This window comes from Ananas comosus, linkage group 8, assembly GCF_001540865.1.
Source record: "Ananas comosus cultivar F153 linkage group 8, ASM154086v1, whole genome shotgun sequence".
In the NCBI taxonomy this organism is placed as follows: Eukaryota; Viridiplantae; Streptophyta; class Magnoliopsida; order Poales; family Bromeliaceae; genus Ananas; species Ananas comosus.
Genome location: NC_033628.1, coordinates 285,951 through 306,862, shown reverse-complemented (window position 1 = coordinate 306,862; position 20,912 = coordinate 285,951). Strand labels below are relative to the sequence as shown.

The 20,912-nt window shown below is 39.2% G+C and overlaps 3 protein-coding genes across 5 annotated transcripts; 1 reads left to right on the top strand and 2 right to left on the bottom strand.

Annotated features, from left to right (window-relative positions):
* On the top strand, positions 2,723 to 7,087 carry LOC109713925 (pyridoxal reductase, chloroplastic). 3 transcript variants are annotated; one of them, XR_002217215.1, is made up of 8 exons: positions 2,723 to 2,949; positions 3,796 to 4,024; positions 4,221 to 4,314; positions 4,712 to 4,880; positions 5,316 to 5,417; positions 5,546 to 5,697; positions 5,766 to 5,867; positions 6,722 to 6,858. XR_002217215.1 is itself a non-coding variant. In XM_020238227.1 (8 exons), exons 1-8 carry the CDS (start codon positions 2,791 to 2,793, stop codon positions 6,905 to 6,907), a joined length of 1,140 nt encoding a protein of 379 aa, XP_020093816.1. In that variant the 5' UTR covers positions 2,723 to 2,790; the 3' UTR covers positions 6,908 to 7,087. The 3 variants fall into 3 exon arrangements, 2 of the variants coding, with proteins under 2 accessions (XP_020093816.1, XP_020093815.1); XM_020238227.1 differs by having other exon boundaries at positions 4,712 to 4,835; positions 5,774 to 5,867; positions 6,722 to 7,087; XM_020238226.1 differs by having other exon boundaries at positions 5,774 to 5,867; positions 6,722 to 7,087.
* LOC109713926 (methionine gamma-lyase) lies at positions 7,079 to 10,039 on the bottom strand. The gene is made up of 3 exons (XM_020238228.1): positions 9,685 to 10,039; positions 9,339 to 9,543; positions 7,079 to 7,905 (listed from the first exon to the last, which is right to left on the bottom strand). Exons 1-3 carry the CDS (start codon positions 10,036 to 10,038, stop codon positions 7,295 to 7,297), a joined length of 1,170 nt encoding a protein of 389 aa, XP_020093817.1. The 5' UTR covers position 10,039; the 3' UTR covers positions 7,079 to 7,294.
* LOC109713973 (heat shock 70 kDa protein, mitochondrial-like) lies at positions 15,493 to 20,801 on the bottom strand. Its single transcript, XM_020238306.1, has 6 exons — positions 20,604 to 20,801; positions 19,221 to 19,297; positions 19,035 to 19,113; positions 18,352 to 18,918; positions 17,281 to 17,901; positions 15,493 to 16,718 (listed from the first exon to the last, which is right to left on the bottom strand). The coding sequence occupies exons 1-6, from the start codon at positions 20,664 to 20,666 to the stop codon at positions 16,095 to 16,097; spliced, it is 2,031 nt and encodes a 676-aa protein (XP_020093895.1). The 5' UTR covers positions 20,667 to 20,801; the 3' UTR covers positions 15,493 to 16,094.

The window sequence follows — 20,912 nt, the reverse complement described above, 5'->3', positions numbered from 1 at the left end:
ACATTAGCACAAATAAATAGTGTAGTATAAAAAAGAGTTGTAAAACTCACATAACATGCGAAAAGGATGTGAAGAAGAAACCTTTGGTTCGTAATCTGTAGCATTTCTATTAACCAAGTCCAATACCTGTGTGGTTAAAGGAAACGACCTTCGAATACAAATATATTTCCACAGCTTTTAACCCCCCATTAGGTATCAAAATAATTAAGTTCGAGCTCTTAGCCCAAGAACTAAAGAAAACGATCTTTGAATGCATTTAAACTTAAATATTTCCTTGAATGGAGCTTAGGCTTAAATATTCTACGTACAATTAACAATTAATCTCCTACACATATATATATTTATATATATTGTTATCAGGAACTTTAAAGCCCACCTCTGTGTCTCTTTCCCTCACTAGTTAGTTCTTGGGTTGCGGGATGATGCCTTTTGATCTTCGGGAACATAAAACTTTTTATTTATTATGATGCTCTGCAATGGGAATCTCACGCACTCAACAAATTTCCATATGGTTCATGCCACCTTTTAAACAATCTATAAATGCCATAGTACGACGCTTAATTTTTATATTACTATGTGCAATTTTGAAAATAGGATTAAGATAACATAATTTATTGTTGAAACAAGTTAATCAAGGTGTCGAACGAGTTAGAATTGATTACCTGGATACAAAGGGCGAGCATGCATTAATGATTGATCTAATTAAGCATGGAATATTAATATATGAAATGATTTATTTGGTATTTAGAGCCTNTTTTGTTACCGCTCATTTCGATCTCACCAAAGGTCCAAGAGACGGTTTTTGAGAGAGATAGGTAGCACGCTACTCGCTTCGTTTATTTCATTTAGAAATAAACTTAGCTGAAAATATGAATCAACTAGGATTCGAACTTGGGTCTCGAATACCAACCACCAAGCTTTTTGCCACTTGCTCTAGGGACGGTCGGTGAATACTAGATAGATAATATGTGATAATAGTGGTTACAGTAAAATAACGATTGTAGTGGCAGCGACGGTGGCGGCGGCGGCGGTAATGGTATGTTTCCATATCGACGGTGGCGGGAGCGACGATGGCGATAATATATAGTGGTGATCATGTTGTGGTTATAATAATGGTTGAATACATGTAATCCTCACTTGTACATATTATCTGAATAAAATGCAAGAAATTAAGAATATGAGGCTTCAATTACCATAAATTTGAAACTGTTAGATTCTCAGGAGAACCATCAAATTTCAATGTATCAGATTTTCATGTCTAACTAGAAATGAAAATTTTATGGCCTTTGTTTCCTATTGTCAATTTTTTTTTTTTTTTTATTTCACAAGCAAATATTATATCTGGAAAGTTGAGTTAACTGATAACTCTTTTTATTGTTATTGAGGTAAAAAAGTATGGAATTTGTATGAATTATATATGGATCATTTTGACTTGACTATTTAATCTTTGAAAATTTTGATTTTATTGCTCAACCTTTCAATTTATTCAATTCGAGATCAATATACCTTTGGATTCAAATTTTGAATGCGTTGTTTATCTTTACAGATTTTGTTAATATATTTCATATAATTCTTACAAATATAAGTTCATTAAAGTAAATAATTAATTTAAATTTCAGAGTCAAAGTGTTGTTAACTGACTCAAAAAAAAATTGAAAGACTAGAAAGTAAAATTTAAATTAAATTTTAAAATATTGAATAATCAAATTCAAATGACCTATAGTTTATATACGTTTCATATAATTTTTGTCTATTTATTGGTTAGCTTGTAATACAATTCGATCGAATATCAAAATACTTTTTTTTTCTTGGAAAAAGAGACAACACATAACCTGCTTTATTAATTGGGTAAGGGTGTGTTTAGTTAATTTCACATAAAAGTGGCAAAAAAAAAAAAATTGGGGCTTGAAAATAAATTTTCAAGTGTTTGATTTAACGTAAAATAATTTTTCATGAAAATTTATTTTGCAAATTTGAGGGGAAAGTGAGCTTTTCGTTTTCGCCCAACTCGGTGGGAAACGAAAACTTGAACAAACAGCTAGGGATGTGTTCTAAGCATTGCGGTCCACGAGCTTATGTGAAAGCTTGTGGACCGCGTGAGTGGTCCATAGTGGACCACTCACCCTCTTTCCCTCTCTTGTGTGTGTATATATAAAATATAAGGGAGGGTAAAAAATTATCATATATATTTTATATTTTTATTATATAGTACAATATACATATTATTACATATATTATATTATATACTTATCAATTTAGCATACAATATAATTTTAATATATGTAGTGTGATAATTATTATATTTCAATAATATATAATATGTATAATAGAAAAAAAATACATATAATAATTTTTAATTATTTTTTTCTTTCTTTTTCTTCCTTTCAACCAAACAATTATAACAGAAAAAAAAAAGATTTTCCTCTAAATCAAACTCTAGAGACCGTAAATTTATTTTTCTTCGAAATTTTTTTCACCAAAATTTTTTTTTTTTTTACAGTTTTATATGGAATCAAACCGCCCCTGTTTTAGGAGGAATTCTACACTGTCACACTTGCACCACGTCATCAATAACAAGCCAATCACATTTCTTCTTTTCAAACAAAAGTACAATAAAAATACTTTTTTACAATTATGATGGGACATATATTCTTAAAAGGATTAATTTGNATATATATATATATATATATATATATATATATATAAAATTTTATCCTCGAAAACGAAGCGGAGGGACGAGGACGCGCCCAACAATCTCCATTGCACTCCGCTCCCACCCACTTTTATGTAATGGCATTGGTTTCACCAACTCCCCCGGCGATCACCGCCGTTCATCTACGCCGCCGCCGCCGCCTCTCCGGCGAGAAGTTCCGGCGACCTCCCTACGCCTCCGGCGAGCCTCTCCGCGCCCTTACCCGCCTCGGCCCTCTCTTTTGGCCCTGGGAAAAGGTTATTTTCGTTTTGCGTTTTTGATTCGAATTTCACTAGTGATTTTATCGAACCATCGAGGTTCTCACTTGTTCTTCGTCATCGAGCTCCCAATTGTATTTAAAGTTTTGAGTTTTAGGTTTAATGTGATGCACATTTCGAAGTCGTTCGAGCTCCTAATCTGGGGAAATGTTTTGATGTGCTCAAATTATTTATTGTGCTTAAACCTTGTGGAGATTGCGGTATTACTTCTCTTTAGAGAGTGAAACTTCAGCGAAGAGCATCAGTTTTTGGTATGCGTAATTCAACAAATTCTCCAGGAAATTTACTTCTTAGATGGGCTTCCATAGTCGTCGATTGTTAAGACACAACAAAAGTTCCTAATTTTTTTATTGACGAAGGATTTGATTAAGAAAAATCTGTTGTAAATTGAAAAAATAAAAATTGAGGGCGGCGATTTCATTTTTACCTAAGTTTAAACAATGTTACTACCCTTGTAAAGAATTTATCCTCATGTTGATTATGCAGGATTTCTCATAGTACTAGTTGAAATTATTACGTAGTTCACGGTCGTCTAGAATGAAATTAATATGTAGTTCATGGCCGTTTAGTGTGAAATTATTACATAGTTCATGGTCATGTAGTGTGAAATTGTTGTGTAGTTCACGGTCGTCCAGTGGCGGCCTTCTGTAAAAAAACCCAGCATCATTTTGATAGTAGCATATCAGTGAAATACTGGCACGTCATAAAATGCTTGTGCGTTTCTTTACTAATATTCATGAACCACATTTTTTGTTTCCAATTAAATGAACCAGTTCCTCATTACATTTGGATACATTATGTAATGTTTTCTTTGTGTAACACAAGGTTAAAGTTGGTCCCCATTATGTTTCTCCCATGGGTTTTGGAACGTGGGCATGGGGAAACAAGCTATTATGGGGATATCAAGAGGGAATGGATGGTGTTCTGCAAGAGACATTCAATTTGGCTCTAAGAAATGGGATTAATCTTTTCGACACTGCTGATTCCTACGGCACTGGAAGATTGAATGGCCAGAGCGAAAAGCTTCTTGGGAAATTCATTCGTGAATATCGAGGTTTTCTCCATTGTATTTACACAAGCTTTTGAATTTCTATATGAGTGCAAATTTGTGCTATCGTTTCCCCTAGCAAGTCGGCAAATTGCACGGCAGTAAATAATTGGTATTCAGGATATATTGTAGTCTTTGAGGAACCATTGCCTTAGTTGGTCTATTGTGTTGATTCCAAATCTAATACTGAATTTTCTTCCAGGACCAAATAAAACTCGAGAAAATGTTGTGATTGCGACAAAATTTGCTGCATATCCTTGGCGGCTGACTCCAGGACAATTTGTCAGGGCCTGCAAGTATACTCTCCATTTTGCTCGTTAATGTACATATACATATTTTCACATATTTGTGCATCTTTATTTTCCTTGTGTATATGTATATGTGTATGTTTATTGGATGTTATTCGGTAGATATGACATCTCAGTTTTTGGCTTTCTGAAAGGATATATGCGTACTTTTTTCTGAAAGGAGCGTTGTATTTGAATCACATACATATGAATATGTTTACATATATAAATATCTGTCAATTACTATTAGTAATTGTATTCTTATCATTTTGAAAGAGACTTTTAGCCCTCTTGGTATGTTTTGCTTCCTCTAGAGTTGTCCTATTGACAATGTAACTATAATGGCTCCTGTTTCTTCAGTTTTAATACCATTAACTGCCATTTTCTTAACTAAATGTTTTGTCAGATCTTCTTTGGACCGCATGCAACTAGATCAAATTGGAATAGGACAGTTGCATTGGTCAACAGCTAACTATGCTCCTCTGCAAGAGAAGGCTCTTTGGGATGGCTTAGTTGCAATGTACGAAAAGGTTACTATACTTTTAGTGCCAATCAGATCTATCAAGCAAAGCCTTGCACGTGAATTTTCAAGAGAGTAGTATTTCTAATAATATTGGTTTCTTTGAACTTCAACTGATGCTTCTTGTTATGTTTGTTGTTTTCTACTGCGGTATATATATTGCTATGTAAGTTTATTTGTATGTACTTCAGCTGCCTCTTTCTTTCGAATGTTCTATACTGTTTGAACTGCTCGCATTGTGCTGAAATAACCTTTGCAAAGTACGCTTGTCTTAAATCATTCGACTTATATTGATATTCCTTTAGAGGCTGAACAGGAAGAAATTTGTCAACTGATGTTGTTTGAGCCTTGCTTAAGCATCATGATGCACAAACCCAATTCCAAGTAGTTAGGACTGAAGCCTTTGTCATTTATATTGTTTAAGATTTGTGCTTTTTCACTACAGTTTGGAATGAAGCAAATGTATGTACTGATCAGACTGAAATTCTAGGGCCTTGTCCAAGCTGTTGGTGTCAGCAATTATGGGCCAAAGCAACTTGCAAAGATTTATGATTACCTGAAGTCTCGAGGTGTGCCACTTTGCTCAGCTCAGGTATTTACCCGACTCCCTGAAATGGTTAGTTGATAATGATTTTGTCGTAGCAAGTTATGCTGTGTTGGTAAACAACTCATGATTTCATCATGATAATTCCAACTCCAATAGTGTAAGTCATGTGGCAGGTTCAGTTCTCTCTGTTGAGTATGGGTGCTGATCAGATGGAGCTGAAATCAGTCTGTGACTCATTGGGAATCCGTCTGATAGCGTATAGTCCGCTTGGACTGGGAATGCTCACCGGAAAATATTCAGTATCTAATCTTCCACGCGGACCACGGTAATTGAGATTTTATCGTTTCTACAGAATCCAAACCGTGAAATTTGTGAACAAGTTTATTTTATTACTTTTGCAGGGCTCTGTTATTTCGTCAGATTCTCCCAGGCCTAGATCCTTTACTCAATACACTGCAGGATATCGCCCAAAGGAGGGGAAAAACCATGTCGCAGGTAAGTGCTTTCCTTATAACTTGAAATGCATTTGCAACTAACGATCTGTATTAGATCAATGTAATTTTTCTGCACGCATACATAATCCTCATTGTGTGGGTTAGTAAATAATGTTGGAACAAGATGAGCACTGCATGAAGAACATGTGGCAATGTCCCCAAAAACTAAAAAGTGGAATTTGAAATGTCTAGGCTGATGGAAAATACATAGTTATAAATGAAGCAGGGCCTACAACACTATGCAATACAAGGCATTGATACCATAGCTACAGTTAAACTGTATGAAAAATGTAGCTGGAGTTCACCAGGGCTTTGAAACCGAATGTAGCCTCAGACAATAATAACTTTGATAAAGTTAAATACTAATCATGAACGTCCCGTGTCTCGCCAATCCAAGGCTGCCTAAATCAACTCAATTGGGCAGGTAGAGTATGAGAGATTTGCTCTAGACCACGTAGCAGTTAAATTACTGTGCTTTAGATCCAGCAGTATAGCGGGAATAAAAGAGGGTTTTTGTTTCCAGGAGTAATATAGATCAATGGTCCTTTTATGTTAACATGGGATGAAGGAGCATCATGATCAAGCAATTTTTTGAATTTTTTTAAAAATTTCGTAAATTTATCTGCTATCTTTGTTGACCTGCTGCTCTCCATCTGAAATTGCATTCCATACTTAGTCGCACAACAACAATCTGATATTACTTCCTACATTCGGAGTGCATGCAAAGCACTGTCGCTACTTACTCTTTCTTCGAGAAATTCTAAAATTAAATTTTCCTGATTATCCACAACCGCCTGATTATCGTCCTATCTGGGACCTGAGGATGCATATAATTAATTCACTATCTGAATGAAGATCGCGATAAACTGGTGCATTTGCAAGGGCGCGATTCCTATACCCGGCGTAAAGACGGTGGAGCAAGCTGAGGAGAACTTGGGTGCGCTTGGCTGGCGGCTGAGCTCGGATGAGATTCTCGTGCTGGAATCGGTGGCAAAGGCTTCTCCAACAAAAATGATCCAGAACATCTTTCAAACCTCATGAATCCGGCAGGCTCTTCCAGCAACAGGAGTATATTCTTATTTATTTTTCTGCTTGCCGATCGGTTGCTCTGCTGTAAATCACCCGAAACAGTCCTGCTTCAAATCTAGCAGCAAGCATTACTGTGTACATTTGTCTGACAAATTTCTTTAGGAAGAAAGTGAGGCTCTAGAGTTTCTATTATTATTATTTTTATTATTTATTTCCTCCTCCCCGGAGCCTAATACATGAATACGACTCGCATGTCATTCGATAAAAGCATATGCACACACGACGTCAACAGTTTTACAAATTGCCTCTGCATAAGCACAGTAGAAATACGTGCATGGGTGATCTCTCTCTGTCCAAATTTACGTACAAAGGTTTTGGGCGGCTACTAGTGGTTCGTGTTCAGAAGAGGCTGCCGCCGCCGCTGCCGACGTCGGCGTCAGGGTGCTGGTGCTGGTGCTGGTGCAGGAGGGCGAGGGCGCGCTCGAACTGGGCCCAGCGCTGCTCGAGGGTGCCGCTGTAGCCGACGGACATGCGGATGAGGCCCGGGGCGATGCCGGCTTCGGCCTGCTCCTGGGGGGTCATCTCGCTGCTGGTGCTGCTGCCGGAGCAGGACATGAGCGTCTCGTAGTATCCGAGGCTGACGGCCATGAGGCCGAACTGGGTGGTGTTCTGCAGGTGGTGCATGAGGCGGTTGGCGCGCTCGACCGTGCCCATGTCGAGGCAGAGCATGCCGCCGAAGCCGTACCCCGGGTTGGCCAGCGCCGCTAGCCGGGAGTGGTGGGGGTGGTCGGGCAGGCCCGGGTACACCACCTTCAGGCCCATCTTCTTCATGCGCACCGCGTACTCCATGGCGCGCTCCGAGTGCTCCTTCATTCGCAGCGACAGGTGCGGGAGCCGCTCCGAGATCTCGAACGCCACCTTCGCGTTCATCGTCGGCCCCAGCAGCATCAGCGCCCCCTGCTGCAGGTCCATCATCGAGTTCACCAGGCTCGCCGGCCCGCATATCGCGCCTGTATTCGTACATCCGTGTCGAATATATATATATACATACGTCCCAGTTAGTTAGTATCACCATTTTCTTCAAGTATCACAACATATATATATGATGATTAATTACTATTATCATTATTATTATTTACAACAGCAAAAACAGCCAACAGCAAATTAACTCTACCTCTACTCTAGAGTCTAGACTCTAGTAGGTTAAAAATGATACATTTATTATTCATCTGCTTTTCGTTTAATTTATATAATAATATTTTACTTCTGATCGAGTTTGATTCCCATTTGTTTATTTAATTTGGAAACATGTTCACGTGACCAGCGGTCAGGAGGCAACAGCATGGGGAGGGGAGTGGGCGGGACAGGACATGTGAAGGGTCGGGAGTCCGGCCAAAACAAGCAAAGCTGTATTAACGAGAGAGACAGAGAGCTCAGAGCCGGAAGGAGCGAGCGCGCTGACACGCGTGCCGGGTGGCGTTTCGTGAAGTTTGTTTGCCGTGCTGTTTGATGCCACGTCTCCATCTCTATCCCTGCGCCAGGGCGCGAATGCTGTGAACCATTTGTGTCCTCTTATCGGGACCGCGGCTTAGATTCAGTTTGGGTCCAAATTCAATGCCAATCTGGGCCAACACACATGAAAAACTAAAAAACAAAAAGGTTTCTACTTTTCTTCTGTTAATCCATAACTTTTTTACCTTCGGGACGAGCTACTGCATATTGATTTGCCTATAACCTATGATTGCACTTTATGCTAATCATGGAACATGGATCGATTAGCTGAAATAATATCTTTACTAAACACCTCATAGCCATACAAGTGTTTGCCAGTTAAGAAAAACGTACACCACAAAAAGTTTAGTCAACAGCTGAGTCAAGACAAAGACAGTTAACAGCTAAGATCGCCGACGCTGCAGCCTCGTTTTCATTTCCTATAAATAGTGTAACGCCACAGGGCCTCTGTCACCGCTCACGTGTTACACGTGGCACTCATCAGAGACAGGCCTTTTTTGGCGGGCCCCGCTTTCCTTGTCCGTCCACTAATTAAAACCGTCCACTTCCACACGAGGAAACCGTATGTTCTTATTTAGTTTTTTCTCCAAAAAAAGAAAAGAAAAAAAAAACCTAAAAAAAAAAGCCTAACCAGCTGCTTTTATTTTCTAATAAAAAACAAAACAATCTCTAAACATAAATTCTGGACTTTGGGTTTAAAATAATATATGCAGGGCTTTGACGGAATTCTAAGGACCTGAAATTAATACTCGATAAACAAAAGAATCTGAAATTTGATGATGAGATCATGATCTCAAATTAAAGTGCACTACGTTCTACAGCAGGACTCTGTGGTACATTCTAACGACAATGCGATAAAAACTAAGCAGCCCACGTTACCAAGAAAAAAGAAAGAAAAGGAAAGGAAACGATAAGTTGGTTATAGAGTTACCGGCGATGATGTCGGCGCCGCCGCTGATGAACTTGGAGACGCTGTGCACGACGACGTCGGCGCCGAGTCGCGCGGGGGAGACCACCATGGGCGTGAAGGTGTTGTCCACCACCAGCTTCACCCCCTTCTCCCTCGCAATCGCCGCCAGCCGCGGCACGTCCGCCACCGCCAGCGTCGGATTCGCCATCGTCTCCACGTAGATCACCTTTCGAATATAATTAAAACAATCCTTAATTAATTAATTTTCACAATCTTAAACTATCAGAGAATCTGATACGATACAATATACAATGCTCCAATGCTCGTATATACGTATATAAATATTGAATGAGAATTGATGATCGACCTTGGTGTCCCCCTCGTGGACGGCGGCGCGGACGGCGTGGATGTCGTCGGCGTCGACGAAGGTGGCGCGGATGCCGCAGGCGCGGGGGAGGAAGCGGGAGAGGAGGGCGTGGGTGCCGCCGTAGAGGCACTTGGAGGCGACGACGTGGCCGCCGGCGCCGACGAGCTGGAGCAGGACGGCGGCGATGGCGGACATGCCGGAGGCGGTGCAGTAGGCGGCCTCGGTGCCCTCGAGCGCGGCCATCTGCCGGCCCAGGTTGAGCACCGTGGGGTTGAAGTGCCGGCTGTAGATGAAGAAGTCGCGCTCCGGCCCCAGCTCCCCGGCGAACAGCCGCCGCATCGTGTCCGGCTCCATCACCCTCTTCCCCCGCCCCTCCTCCTCCTCCTTCTCCCTCCCCTCCCCGCCTCCGAACTCCTCCTCCTCCTCCGCCTCCGCCTCCTTCGCCCTCTTCCTAGGGTTAGGGTTCGCCATAACCGGCGACGCCAACGCCTCCGCCATTGATGACTATTTTTTGAATTTTTTTGAAATTGGAATTGCAATTGCAATTGCAATTGTTCGAGGAGGAGGAGGTACGGGGTATTTATAGGGTACGCGGTGTGGTGGTTCTGGGGAGGGATTTTGTAGGGATCGATTGGGGGCGGGGAACGGTGAAAGATGAGCGGTGACGATCGCGCGCCGTGGGGTGGTTACGGTTAAGAAACGGAAGCGGACTCGAACCGTCCAATGTACCGGGCCGAATATACGGCCAGAGAGGGAGGGAGGAGTTACACGCACGCACGGAGGTCTCCTGATGATCAGAGGATGGATATACTTACCACGATATGCTATTATTACTCATCACGTGCGTTAATGTTCGTGTCTTAATTCGCTCTACTCATTAAAACATCCATATCCAAATTTTTTGGAGCGATAACGCATATTTTCACCGTTATTATTACTATGTATTAGCAAATCAATGCGCCATTTTTAGCGTATCAGCAATATCCTCACTCGTTAAAATTTTGGCTAGATTCAGCTTTGATTTGAGGCTTGACTAGATTCTTTGGATCTCATTTGGGCGAAGTCTCTATTTAGTCCCATTCTATTTTAATTGTAACCTTTTTTTTCTTTTTTTTTATAACAACTTTTCCGTAATTTGGGACATTCCAATTTAAACCTTAATGTGTATAATGTATTTTTGATTCCAACAGTAGATGTCACAACCAATCGATTGGGACCTACAGATGCGTGGTGTACTCTCGGGATTGGGTTCGTATCTAAGCTCACACGTAACAAGACACGTGCCACGAGGTATTGTATATTTGTACGTCCATTTCAGGCTTAATTAATATCTAGTAAATACAGTGAGTTAATTAACGAAGGCGATGTAGAAAAAATAAACGAATAATTAAATTATAACTGTTATAATGTGGAAGATATTTTCGAAACTAACTATATTGTCTTATGTTAGATAATAAAAAGTATATACAAGTCGAAATATCATCGAAATTTAACTTTAAAATAGTGCTTTAAAAAGCTCACTTACTTTCATTCAATGTGAATATAAGATATTTGCATGAATATTGTTATTTCTGTATAGAATAGTTATACGATAGAACAAAATTTCTCCAAATATATGTGTGAGCACTGTGACTAGAGTTTGGCCAGTACAATTAGTAAGTTATGTTTACAAGTTAAATTGGAGAACTTTTGTTTTTTGTTTATTTTTTAATGATGAGATATCTAAGATGACGATTGAAATTGTTGTCCATGATCTTCCTAATTCTTGGTTTTGTTTACTTAGTACTCTTTTAACGTCCTACCGTTTTTACCATCCTTCCGTTCCTATGTATATATCTTTTTTCGCTCCCCCAGTTTGCATTACTCTTTGCACAACTTGTGTAGATAAATTTGTGGTACACTCCTAGATAGTTGGGAAAGCCTGATTATACTTAGCATAGTGCTAAGACTTTATATCAACCAACACCACTTCGTGTCTTTTAAGAATTTTTAATTTTTCACTGCATGTGTATCTCTATCACGCTTAATTTTATGAATTTCTTTTCCTTCCGTCGTGGATAATATGATTTTATAAAAGTACTTTTGAAGATGTTTCTTTCCACACTGCTTCTAGATTCTACTGATGAAGTATTATCGAAAAGAAGAGTGGGGAAAATGACTGTAGCTTAATCGCAAGCACATAGCTAAGCAACGAATAAGTGAGAGATAAGGACAAAATGATGAGTTGGTTTAGTAGTGGGATGAAAATAACATGTGACAAAAGTTACAAATCCTAAGGAAGTGAAGTGCAATAATTGTTCAAAACGAATCCCACTTTAACAGGTAATAAATTAAAGTTAAGAAAGCGGAAGATTAATACTTAATACATCACATATCGCGCCGAAATCATTTCCCATAAATTTTGACATCAAATCACCTTTTTGAAACAAATTAAGCTTTCAAATTAAATATAATATGATATCAAATCAAAAAGTTTTTGAATTTTAGTCTACCATACTCAAAAATACTATGCTGGTCTAATAGTATAAACTTTTGAAAATGAACGATTGTTTTAAATTAGTTTATATATATAACACAATCCTTTTCCTTAAACAAACTCTCGATTCTCTTACATGTAAAATACTCAAAACATGAAACTAAAGAATCATGCATGTGGAGATACTTTGAAGTGATAATTGCAAAGTAGGAATCTTCCTGAAGCATCCTTAGAGGGTGCAAAAGTTGAGATGGTTCTCAAAAATAATGAGATAGTACTCAAGTCCTTGTCATGTGTCACATGAGTCACATGACCCGTGTACTAGCCTATGTTTAAAAAAAAAGAAAACTGATTATTAGAAAATTAATTTGAAACGTATAGCCATATGTTTTAATTTGGAAGAGTGAATTAATTGCACTACAAGTCCCTGAAATTCGAGTCTAAATTCTCCTTCAAAATTTTAATGTGGACGTACACATATGATCTTAAACTTACAATAAAGTTTTAATTTTGCTAATAAACTTAGAACAATATTTTTGTTGTGGATTCAAAAGTATTGCTTGTACCTAGCTGGAGGACCAAAATAAAGGGACTCAAATGAAACTCCTCTAAAAAGTTTAGAAACAACCAAAGCCGAAATGGTAAGTTTGAGGACTACAATGAAACTTTGATTGGAAGTTTGGGAACTGGTAGTGCAAATTGCTCAATTTTAAAACTCTGGAACCTGTACTAGTCAAAATAAAATAAAGGCCCTAAAGTAAGGATCATCTTTAAATATTTATTATCTATGAATAAGCAACCTTTGTGCTTATCCACTGCACCTTGTCAAGGAGAAACTAAGATCAACTTTTCCTAAATTGTGGTGTAGTTGTTTTTCCATATACTTTTCTCCTATTAAGTGTATGGGCCTCCCTATCATATCAGTAAGCAAAAATCAATTCAAATGCAACTTGGACCACGAAAAGAATATATATATTCATGTAGTTATCCTTTCTAATGTCCGGCGTGGAAGGAGAAAAACTGAGAAATCTAAAATTATAAATCGAACATTTAGTTTGTGACTATAAATTGAATAGTTAATGGCGTTTTTCCATCAAATTATAACTTGTACAGCTTGTGTTTTAATGAGTATAATAATAGAGTAATACTATGCTTACAAATGAAATTCATAAACCTTCATCGGTTCAAAACAATTAAATGCGATCACATATGCATATTTAGGAAATTCGTAATTTAAAGCACTTATTTGATGCTCCCAAGAGAATAACAGTACCTTTTTTTTTGTTTTTTTATTTCTGAGGTGGTGGACAAAAGTTCGCAAAATAATTTCTCATAGGTGATGGAAAGAACAACGAAAGCGGCCCTTTGTAGGATTAGTAGATAAGTTGCGAATTCGCTTGCTTTTGCAGCCCCCTCTCCCATCAGCTTGGAAATTGACCTGAAAATAATAGACAAAGAGGATGAACTTTGATAAACTTCCTTTTATTTTCCTTTTTCCCCGTGTTTAAGCGTTGCTTGATAGTGACATGTATATTGATAGGTTATACATTCAAACCCTCGACGTTGCCGAGGGTGCATATGCTTAGTTCATGTGTGCCTTTGAAACATCGCCGGCGTGTTAGCGGTTGTGATCAAACTGCTGCGTAAGAAGTTGTCAAGTCATTATTTTTCAACCTTCTTATTCGAATTAATATTTACCACTTATTATCATGCATCGAGTTCGCAAGGAAAAGATGAAGAGGAAGAAGGAAAAAATTGTAACTTTCGTTCCAACAATTTGTAGCATTCTGTGAATGTTTCATACAAACATGTTGGGAGGATGCAAGGGGCTTACTTATAATTGGATGTTCTCATTGAATTGAGGGAGTCGATAATAAAATCCCCTATATTATCCCATATAATCAAGGGCGAAGGACGTGTTTTCGTCGAGCGTCTACTATAAGATGTGTGATTAGTGCTTCTGCATTTATGCTGCTTCTGGGCATTGAATACCAGCTACCGTCTTTGAGCATTGAAATCATGTTTGTAACTTTCTGCAACAGCAGGATCTCTAAATCTTTTTACTTGCTAAATGTCTTATCCCGCTAACAGCGACTATCGCTAAAAAGCAGATTCTGATGTTAAATGAGGTAACATGCCTGCAGGCTTTTGACTTATTTGTGAGAGTGCTAATGGGTGTCCAAATCGTACAAGTTGGAGAACAAAATGGCCAAAATGGCCGATCCAGATCATGGGAGGGAAAGAAAAACGTGACAAGGAAAGGCCACGACTGTAGAAGTTGATCCAGCTTCGAAAATAATTGAGAGGCTTAAGGATTATTATATGCTCTGTGCTACAGTCCAAGTGCTCAAGTGCTAGGGCAGTCTCCATTGAATCTGTCACATCAAACTCAAGATTAGGGGCTCCGTAGAATTTGAACTCAAGTTCTCTTGCTCCAATAACATGTAAAATAATCAGAAACAATCGATCGTATCTAAATGCTTAAGCTGCCTGAGAAAATATTTTTTATATTTATAGTTGACGAAATCTCTCTTACGTTATGAACAGAGCGATAAATTACAGAGTTATTGAAATCTGTTTGCATTCATTAGATCTGATTAGACCTAGTAATACATTTTTGATCAGATTCACAACTAAGATCAGTTTTATTAATAGCACCACCCCTCCCTTTTCCTGTGTATGCTGCTACCAAATTATCCGCATCATTTCCAGCCTCTCAGCGAATTTTTCAAACATTATCCTCCCGACAGGATCCACTGGCTGGAGATTGCACATTGAGTGGGCTGTCAGCAGGCCCTTTTGAGCTTTGAATTATTGCTGAAACACGGCCCACCATGACAGCAACCATCGCACAACAATTTTCAATCCAAGCCAACCAAAATAATAAAGTTCTTTTTTCCGTACAAAAATTAATTTCTTACAATAAAGAAAGCTTTATGGACCAAGCAAAGGTAATAACCCTCTAACGCAATTCTGCTTAATTAAATTTATCACTTGATGAAGCTTAAAAACGGATAGGAAATAAACAGAAATAATATGTTTGCAACAAAGCAACAGCTCGTCTTAATTCACATAAAAAAGAGCAATTAGAAGATGAAATGCATCAAAGCGGCTTAGTTTCACAAACAAAGATATAATGCGAATTCAACAAAGGATAAAAAAACAAAATGCTATTAGTGCTGCTTCCTAACTGATACTCGCATCTGTTTGTTAGCCACTTCCAATGATTAGCTGAGAACACCAAAGAATATTAAAAATCTAACTCGGCAGATGCTCAAGCTTAAGCCTAAAGATAAGCACTCAGTTGCGGCTTAACATCAAACACACTTTATGCCAAGCAAATAGGCGATTAGAATTTGCAACCACGTTGCCCAATCGTACCAAATTATAATTACATGTGACAACTAACAACAACATAAACCAAAACCACATGCCACGACACGACCTTGCTGAATCTGTCCTCAATTGACCAATACCAACTCAGACCAAATCATAGTTGATACAGCATGATACCATCAGGTATTTCTCCACAAAAGATAAAAGAAAATAAAAAGCGTTGGTCAAAAATCCAGCGGCCCGAAATGCACGTAATATGAAACTGATTGAAAATTATGCAAACATAAACATCTAGCCCAGACACTTGAACGTATAAGTAGGTTTGCACAAAATTATTCGCAAATATAAGAGTGGAATTGAGCATAGAAGACCTCATATGGTAAGAAACTAACTAACCAGCCTTCAACTACCAAGGCACCCAATTCCCCGGGAACAAAATCCGCGCAACAGCAGTCTCTGGAATTAATCAGGTCTAGCTTCATATGTAAGGACTAGTAAAAACAAATTCAGATCATATTTAAGAACAAAAACAGAGAATTATATTGATTTGGACTTCTCTAGTCACTGATCAGTACCTTTAAAATGAAGGTCATACTTTTCACTTCTTAACCTCTTCGTACTCGGCCTCTGGCGCCTGATCACCGCCAGCACCACCAGCACCGCCCTGGGCCCCACCCGACCCACCGGCCATGTGCTGCCCAATCTTTGAGACAGCCTTATTCGCCGCATCAAGCTTCGCCTTTATCTTCTCAATATCATCACCTGCCATCTCTTTCCTCAAATCGGCCACGGCAGACTCTATTTCTGACGCCACTTCAGATGGTATCTTATCCCTATACTCGCTCAAGCTCTTCTCTATGCTATAAATGGTAGTATCGGCATTGTTCCTCACATCGATAAGAGCTTTCCTTTCCTGGTCTTTTTGTGCATGGAGCTCCGCTTCCTTGACCATTTTCTCGATCTCGGTCTCAGAGAGGCCGCCAGAGGATCGAATGGTGATCTGCTGCTCTTTACTTGTGGCCTTATCCTTGGCGGAGACTGTTACAATTCCATTGGCATCGATATCGAAGGTGACCTCAATCTGGGGCATGCCACGAGGAGCGGGAGGGATGCCGACAAGCTCAAACTCACCAAGAAGCTTGTTGTCTGCAGCCATCTCGCGCTCACCTTGCAGTACGCGGATGCCCACTTGCGTTTGGTTATCAGCTGCAGTGGAGAACACCTGAGAGCGGACACCAACCAAAATATTAGAGAACGTAGCAAGAGAACAATGAGATAAAGAATCTGTGTAATAAAGCACTCAGAAGAAATAGCATGAGAAACACAATGCTTCATTCCTCGCAATACTACAAGAAAATTAATAAAAGTTTTCTTCTAAATATAGGAAGAAAATGGAGTAATAAACTCTACATTTAAAAATTTTTAAGTTCAGAATTAAATTAGTTCACAAAACATTTTTAGATTCCTAAACAACAAAGGCACAGCGGACCAGCATGAAGACAAAGGCCTCGAACAGGATTGGCCAAAATATAGGAGGGACTCCCTGCTGCAAGGAGAATTTCATGAAGTAAATAGGAAAAAAAAATGAAAACAAAAGGCACAACATTTTATCAGAGAAGCGAAATTAAAAAAAAAAATGTAGCTGATGTTCTAGACTGAGAAACCAAATGGGAACTTCTGATATCCTTAGCCTCTAAGAAAACAAATTATGCTAACCAAAACCGAGAATAATTGTATTATACAAATGATCAGGACCAGAGATATGTTTTTAAACTTTGACTAACCTGGCTTTTCTTGGTGGGAATAGTTGTGTTCCTGTTAATCAGCCTAGTAAAGATACCACCGAGGGTCTCGATCCCGAGCGAAAGAGGAGTGACATCTAATAGGAGAAGCTCCTTGACATCTCCTCGAAGAATGCCACCCTGAATGGCCGCACCCATTGCGACAGCTTCATCTGGATTCACTCCCTTGCTCGGGCTCTTCCCGAAAATCTCAGCAACTATCTCCTGCACTTTCGGGACCCTAGTCATCCCACCAACAAGAAGGACCTCATCTACTTCCTTTATAGAAATCCCAGCATCCTTCAAACAGTTTTTGCAAGGTTCTCTGGTTCTCTCGATCAGGTGATTCACTAAAGACTCAAACTTCGATCTGGTCAGGGTGATGTTCAAATGCTTCGCACCAGATGCATCGGCTGTTATGAATGGCAAATTAATCTCGGTCTGGGATGTTGAGGAAAGCTCAATCTTGGCCTTCTCGCCAGCCTCTCGAAGCCTCTGCAAAGCAAGTCTGTCCTTCGAAAGATCGATACCCTCAGATCTTTTAAATTCACTTACTAGAAATTCTAAAAGGGCATTGTCGAAATCTTCACCGCCCAAGAAAGTGTCACCATTTGTTGCTTTGACCTTGAATCAAAAGGACAATCAAGATCAGTTAAACTCAAACAGTAAATTGGATTGGTGTAAAAGAAATTTAAAATTGAAAAAGAAATATAACACATCTCAAGATAGTCCTGAACTTAAAGAATTAAATTTGATTTTACTAAGAACCCTTTCCTCATTTGCAATCCTAGAAAATTCCATCAGGTGCAGTACAACTTACTGTTCAGAGTCAAGAAAATTATCAAATATTTGTAATGTGACATATTATCCCATTAAAGTTACAGAATATAAATCGAAAAGTTAAAACCGTCATTAATTTCTGACAGAGAGGTAGCCATCTCAAACAAACTGTAAGATTAAGCATAAAAATCAAAACCTTAAATTTAGGAACCAATTACAAAATGCATTATAGTTCAGATAAGTTTGATGAGCCTTTACCAAAATAAAAGTAACAAGAATAAGCCACTGGCTTACCTCAAAAACACCGTTAGATATTTCTAAAATGGAGACATCAAAGGTTCCTCCTCCAAGGTCAAAAACGGCAATTAGACCCTCCTTGTTATTCATCCCATAAGACAAGGCTGCTGCCGTGGGCTCATTAATAATTCTCTGGACATCGAGCCCAGCAATCCGGCCTGCATCTTTCGTAGCCTGACGTTGTGCATCATTGAAGTATGCAGGAACAGTGATTACTGCCTTGGAAACAGATTTCCCGAGGTAAGATTCAGCAGTCTCCTTCATCTTGGTTAGAACAAATGCACCAATCTGACTGGGAGAATACTGTTGCCCGTTTGCTTCAACCCAGGCATCTCCATTAGGAGCCTTAACGATTTTGAAGGGGACCATCTTCATCTCCTTCTGGGTCTGGGGGTCATCAAAGCGGCGGCCAATCAGACGCTTTGTTCCGAAAAAGGTGTTTGTTGGATTGGTCACTGCTTGCCGTTTGGCAGGAGTCCCAACAAGCAGTTCACCCTTCTGATTAAAGGCAACCACTGATGGCGTCGTCCTAGATCCTTCTGAATTCTCAATTACTTTCGGATTCTATGAAAATTCGAAAAGAAGAAGAAGAAGAAGAATAAAAGAATAAGAAAGATGAGGCAATTAAGAAACATGAGAGAAATTGAATCCACAACAATATAGAGGCAACATAGCCAAACCTTTCCCTCCATAACAGCTACACATGAGTTGGTAGTTCCCAAATCAATTCCAATTACATCATTACCAGCAGGTTTTGCACTGAATTCCCAGTTGGCCCAAAGAAAGGAGAAAAGAGACAAAGGTGAAAACCAAATTACAACATCTGAAAGCTCACAAATTTTTGTTGTTTTACACTCAGAACTTACCTAAATGGCCTGGCCAAACCTGCCAATTTAGAACCCAAATGAGATGCAGCCCATGTTGATTTTATGTTACCAGATAACTGCATAAAAAAGTGAAGAATGTTAGATCAATCTGTACCAGCAGGGGGAAACATGACTGCTATATGAAAAAGATATACTTGTAAATGAATAAGTTGAGAACAAATAGAAAAGGAAATGGAATTCGTTGGCAAGTGGCAAAATAATATTTTTGAAGAAGCTAAAGCCAAATTATTGGTTCAAAGCAAAACCAAGCACAAAAATTTCATCAAAGGAACCCATAAAACTGCTAGTCATGGAAAAACAAAAGGTCACTATAACACATGCGACACAGTACATGACGAAGAAAAAATGTTTTTAAGAAGTTCACAACTGCAAATAGGATATGACTAGCAGCATAGAGGTAATCTAGAACATGCGAGCTTAAAGACGTGAGCTAAATCGTCATCTAGCAAAGTACACAAGCCTGTATAGCATCAAATGTAAAGAACCACTCAGCTGGCAGAATAAAGGTCTTATACTTGTCCTTTTAGCAAAACAATGAATAGAACATTACAATGCAATGTTGTCACCTTCAACCAGCAAATAAATTAAGATTAGATCATCTGAAATGTTGCTGGATACAAGTTCTTATAGCAACTAAAATAGAATCCATGTCCTCCCACGAAAGTAATCTGCCAATTACTGCTAGCAAACAAATAGTTACAATGGCTAACAGGATACAAGGTTCCTAGAGTGAAGAATATCATGAAAAGAATTATCTCCGGTTCAACTATCCCTAACTTACTTTTTCGTTAAAAATCAAATTGGAAAGCAAATTACAGGAATAGCCACCAACTCATTAAACCTTTCCCTGTAAATAGTTAGATAATCATGATCTGAACTCATAGTTAAGAAAAGACAGAAAAATTTACAGCTGATAAGAGGAAAAACTATCAAAACATCGAGACACGAAAAATATCCAATTCTTCATCACGAATGTTTACCATTACGTCTTTCCCCACGCCCACCCCACACTATTGCGCACACTACAATTACTATCGTAATATCCAATCAAAAAGGAGAAAATATACACAAACATAAAACAGTATACAATAATCTACAAGCAGCTAAATAGCATCTATAAGAGCTTAATAACACTTGTAAATAGTAAAATCGACAATTTCATGCTGAACGGTAAAAAGGACAGCGCCGATCTCTCATTCCAACACGGTCAAAGACCTGCTACGAAAGATTTGGGGATTCGACACCATTGAAAACCATTTTGCACCAGATTATATAGGTATACGATCGATCAATCGATCATTTCCCCGATGTACAACAAAGAAATAGCGATCGAATCGATCTGGGTAGAAGAGCAGCGCATACCGATCCGAGAGGAGAGGCGAGATCTCGCCGCCGCATGGCTCTGAGCACCAACGACGCCGCCATGGATTCGTGATTCCTCGGAGAGGAGGGGAGAGAACGAGGAAAAAAGGCGAGGGTTTTAGCCTTTCCAGCTGAGGGTTTTAGGGTTTCTCCTTCCCCGTTGTAGATGGTCAGTGCGCTATATACGTAAGTGTGCGGCGGAGGCGGAGGCGTAGGGCGTGTGAGGAGAGAGGTGCCAACACGTAGCGCCACATCGTGGAAGTGTGTGGAAGGTTCTGGCGATTCCCAAAGACGGGTTCGGTCGGTGCT

Bases quoted from the DNA above. Each gene is read 5' to 3' on its own strand.
- LOC109713925 (XM_020238226.1), top strand. From the start codon at position 2,791: ATGGCATTGGTTTCACCAACTCCCCCGGCGATCACCGCCGTTCATCTA. The intron at 2,950-3,795 runs GTTATTTTCGTT...GTGTAACACAAG, and splicing joins TCTTTTGGCCCTGGGAAAAG to GTTAAAGTTGGTCCCCATTA. The intron at 5,418-5,545 runs GTATTTACCCGA...GTCATGTGGCAG, and splicing joins TGCCACTTTGCTCAGCTCAG to GTTCAGTTCTCTCTGTTGAG.
- LOC109713926 (XM_020238228.1), bottom strand. From the start codon at position 10,038: ATGGAGCCGGACACGATGCGGCGGCTGTTCGCCGGGGAGCTGGGGCCG. The intron at 9,544-9,684 runs GTCGATCATCAA...TATATTCGAAAG, and splicing joins TCCACGAGGGGGACACCAAG to GTGATCTACGTGGAGACGAT. The intron at 7,906-9,338 runs GTAACTCTATAA...GTACGAATACAG, and splicing joins CGGCGCCGACATCATCGCCG to GCGCGATATGCGGGCCGGCG.
- LOC109713973 (XM_020238306.1), bottom strand. From the start codon at position 20,666: ATGGCGGCGTCGTTGGTGCTCAGAGCCATGCGGCGGCGAGATCTCGCC. The intron at 19,114-19,220 runs GTAAGTTCTGAG...CTGGGAATTCAG, and splicing joins GGTTTGGCCAGGCCATTTAG to TGCAAAACCTGCTGGTAATG. The intron at 17,902-18,351 runs GTAAGCCAGTGG...TTTTGATTCAAG, and splicing joins TATCTAACGGTGTTTTTGAG to GTCAAAGCAACAAATGGTGA.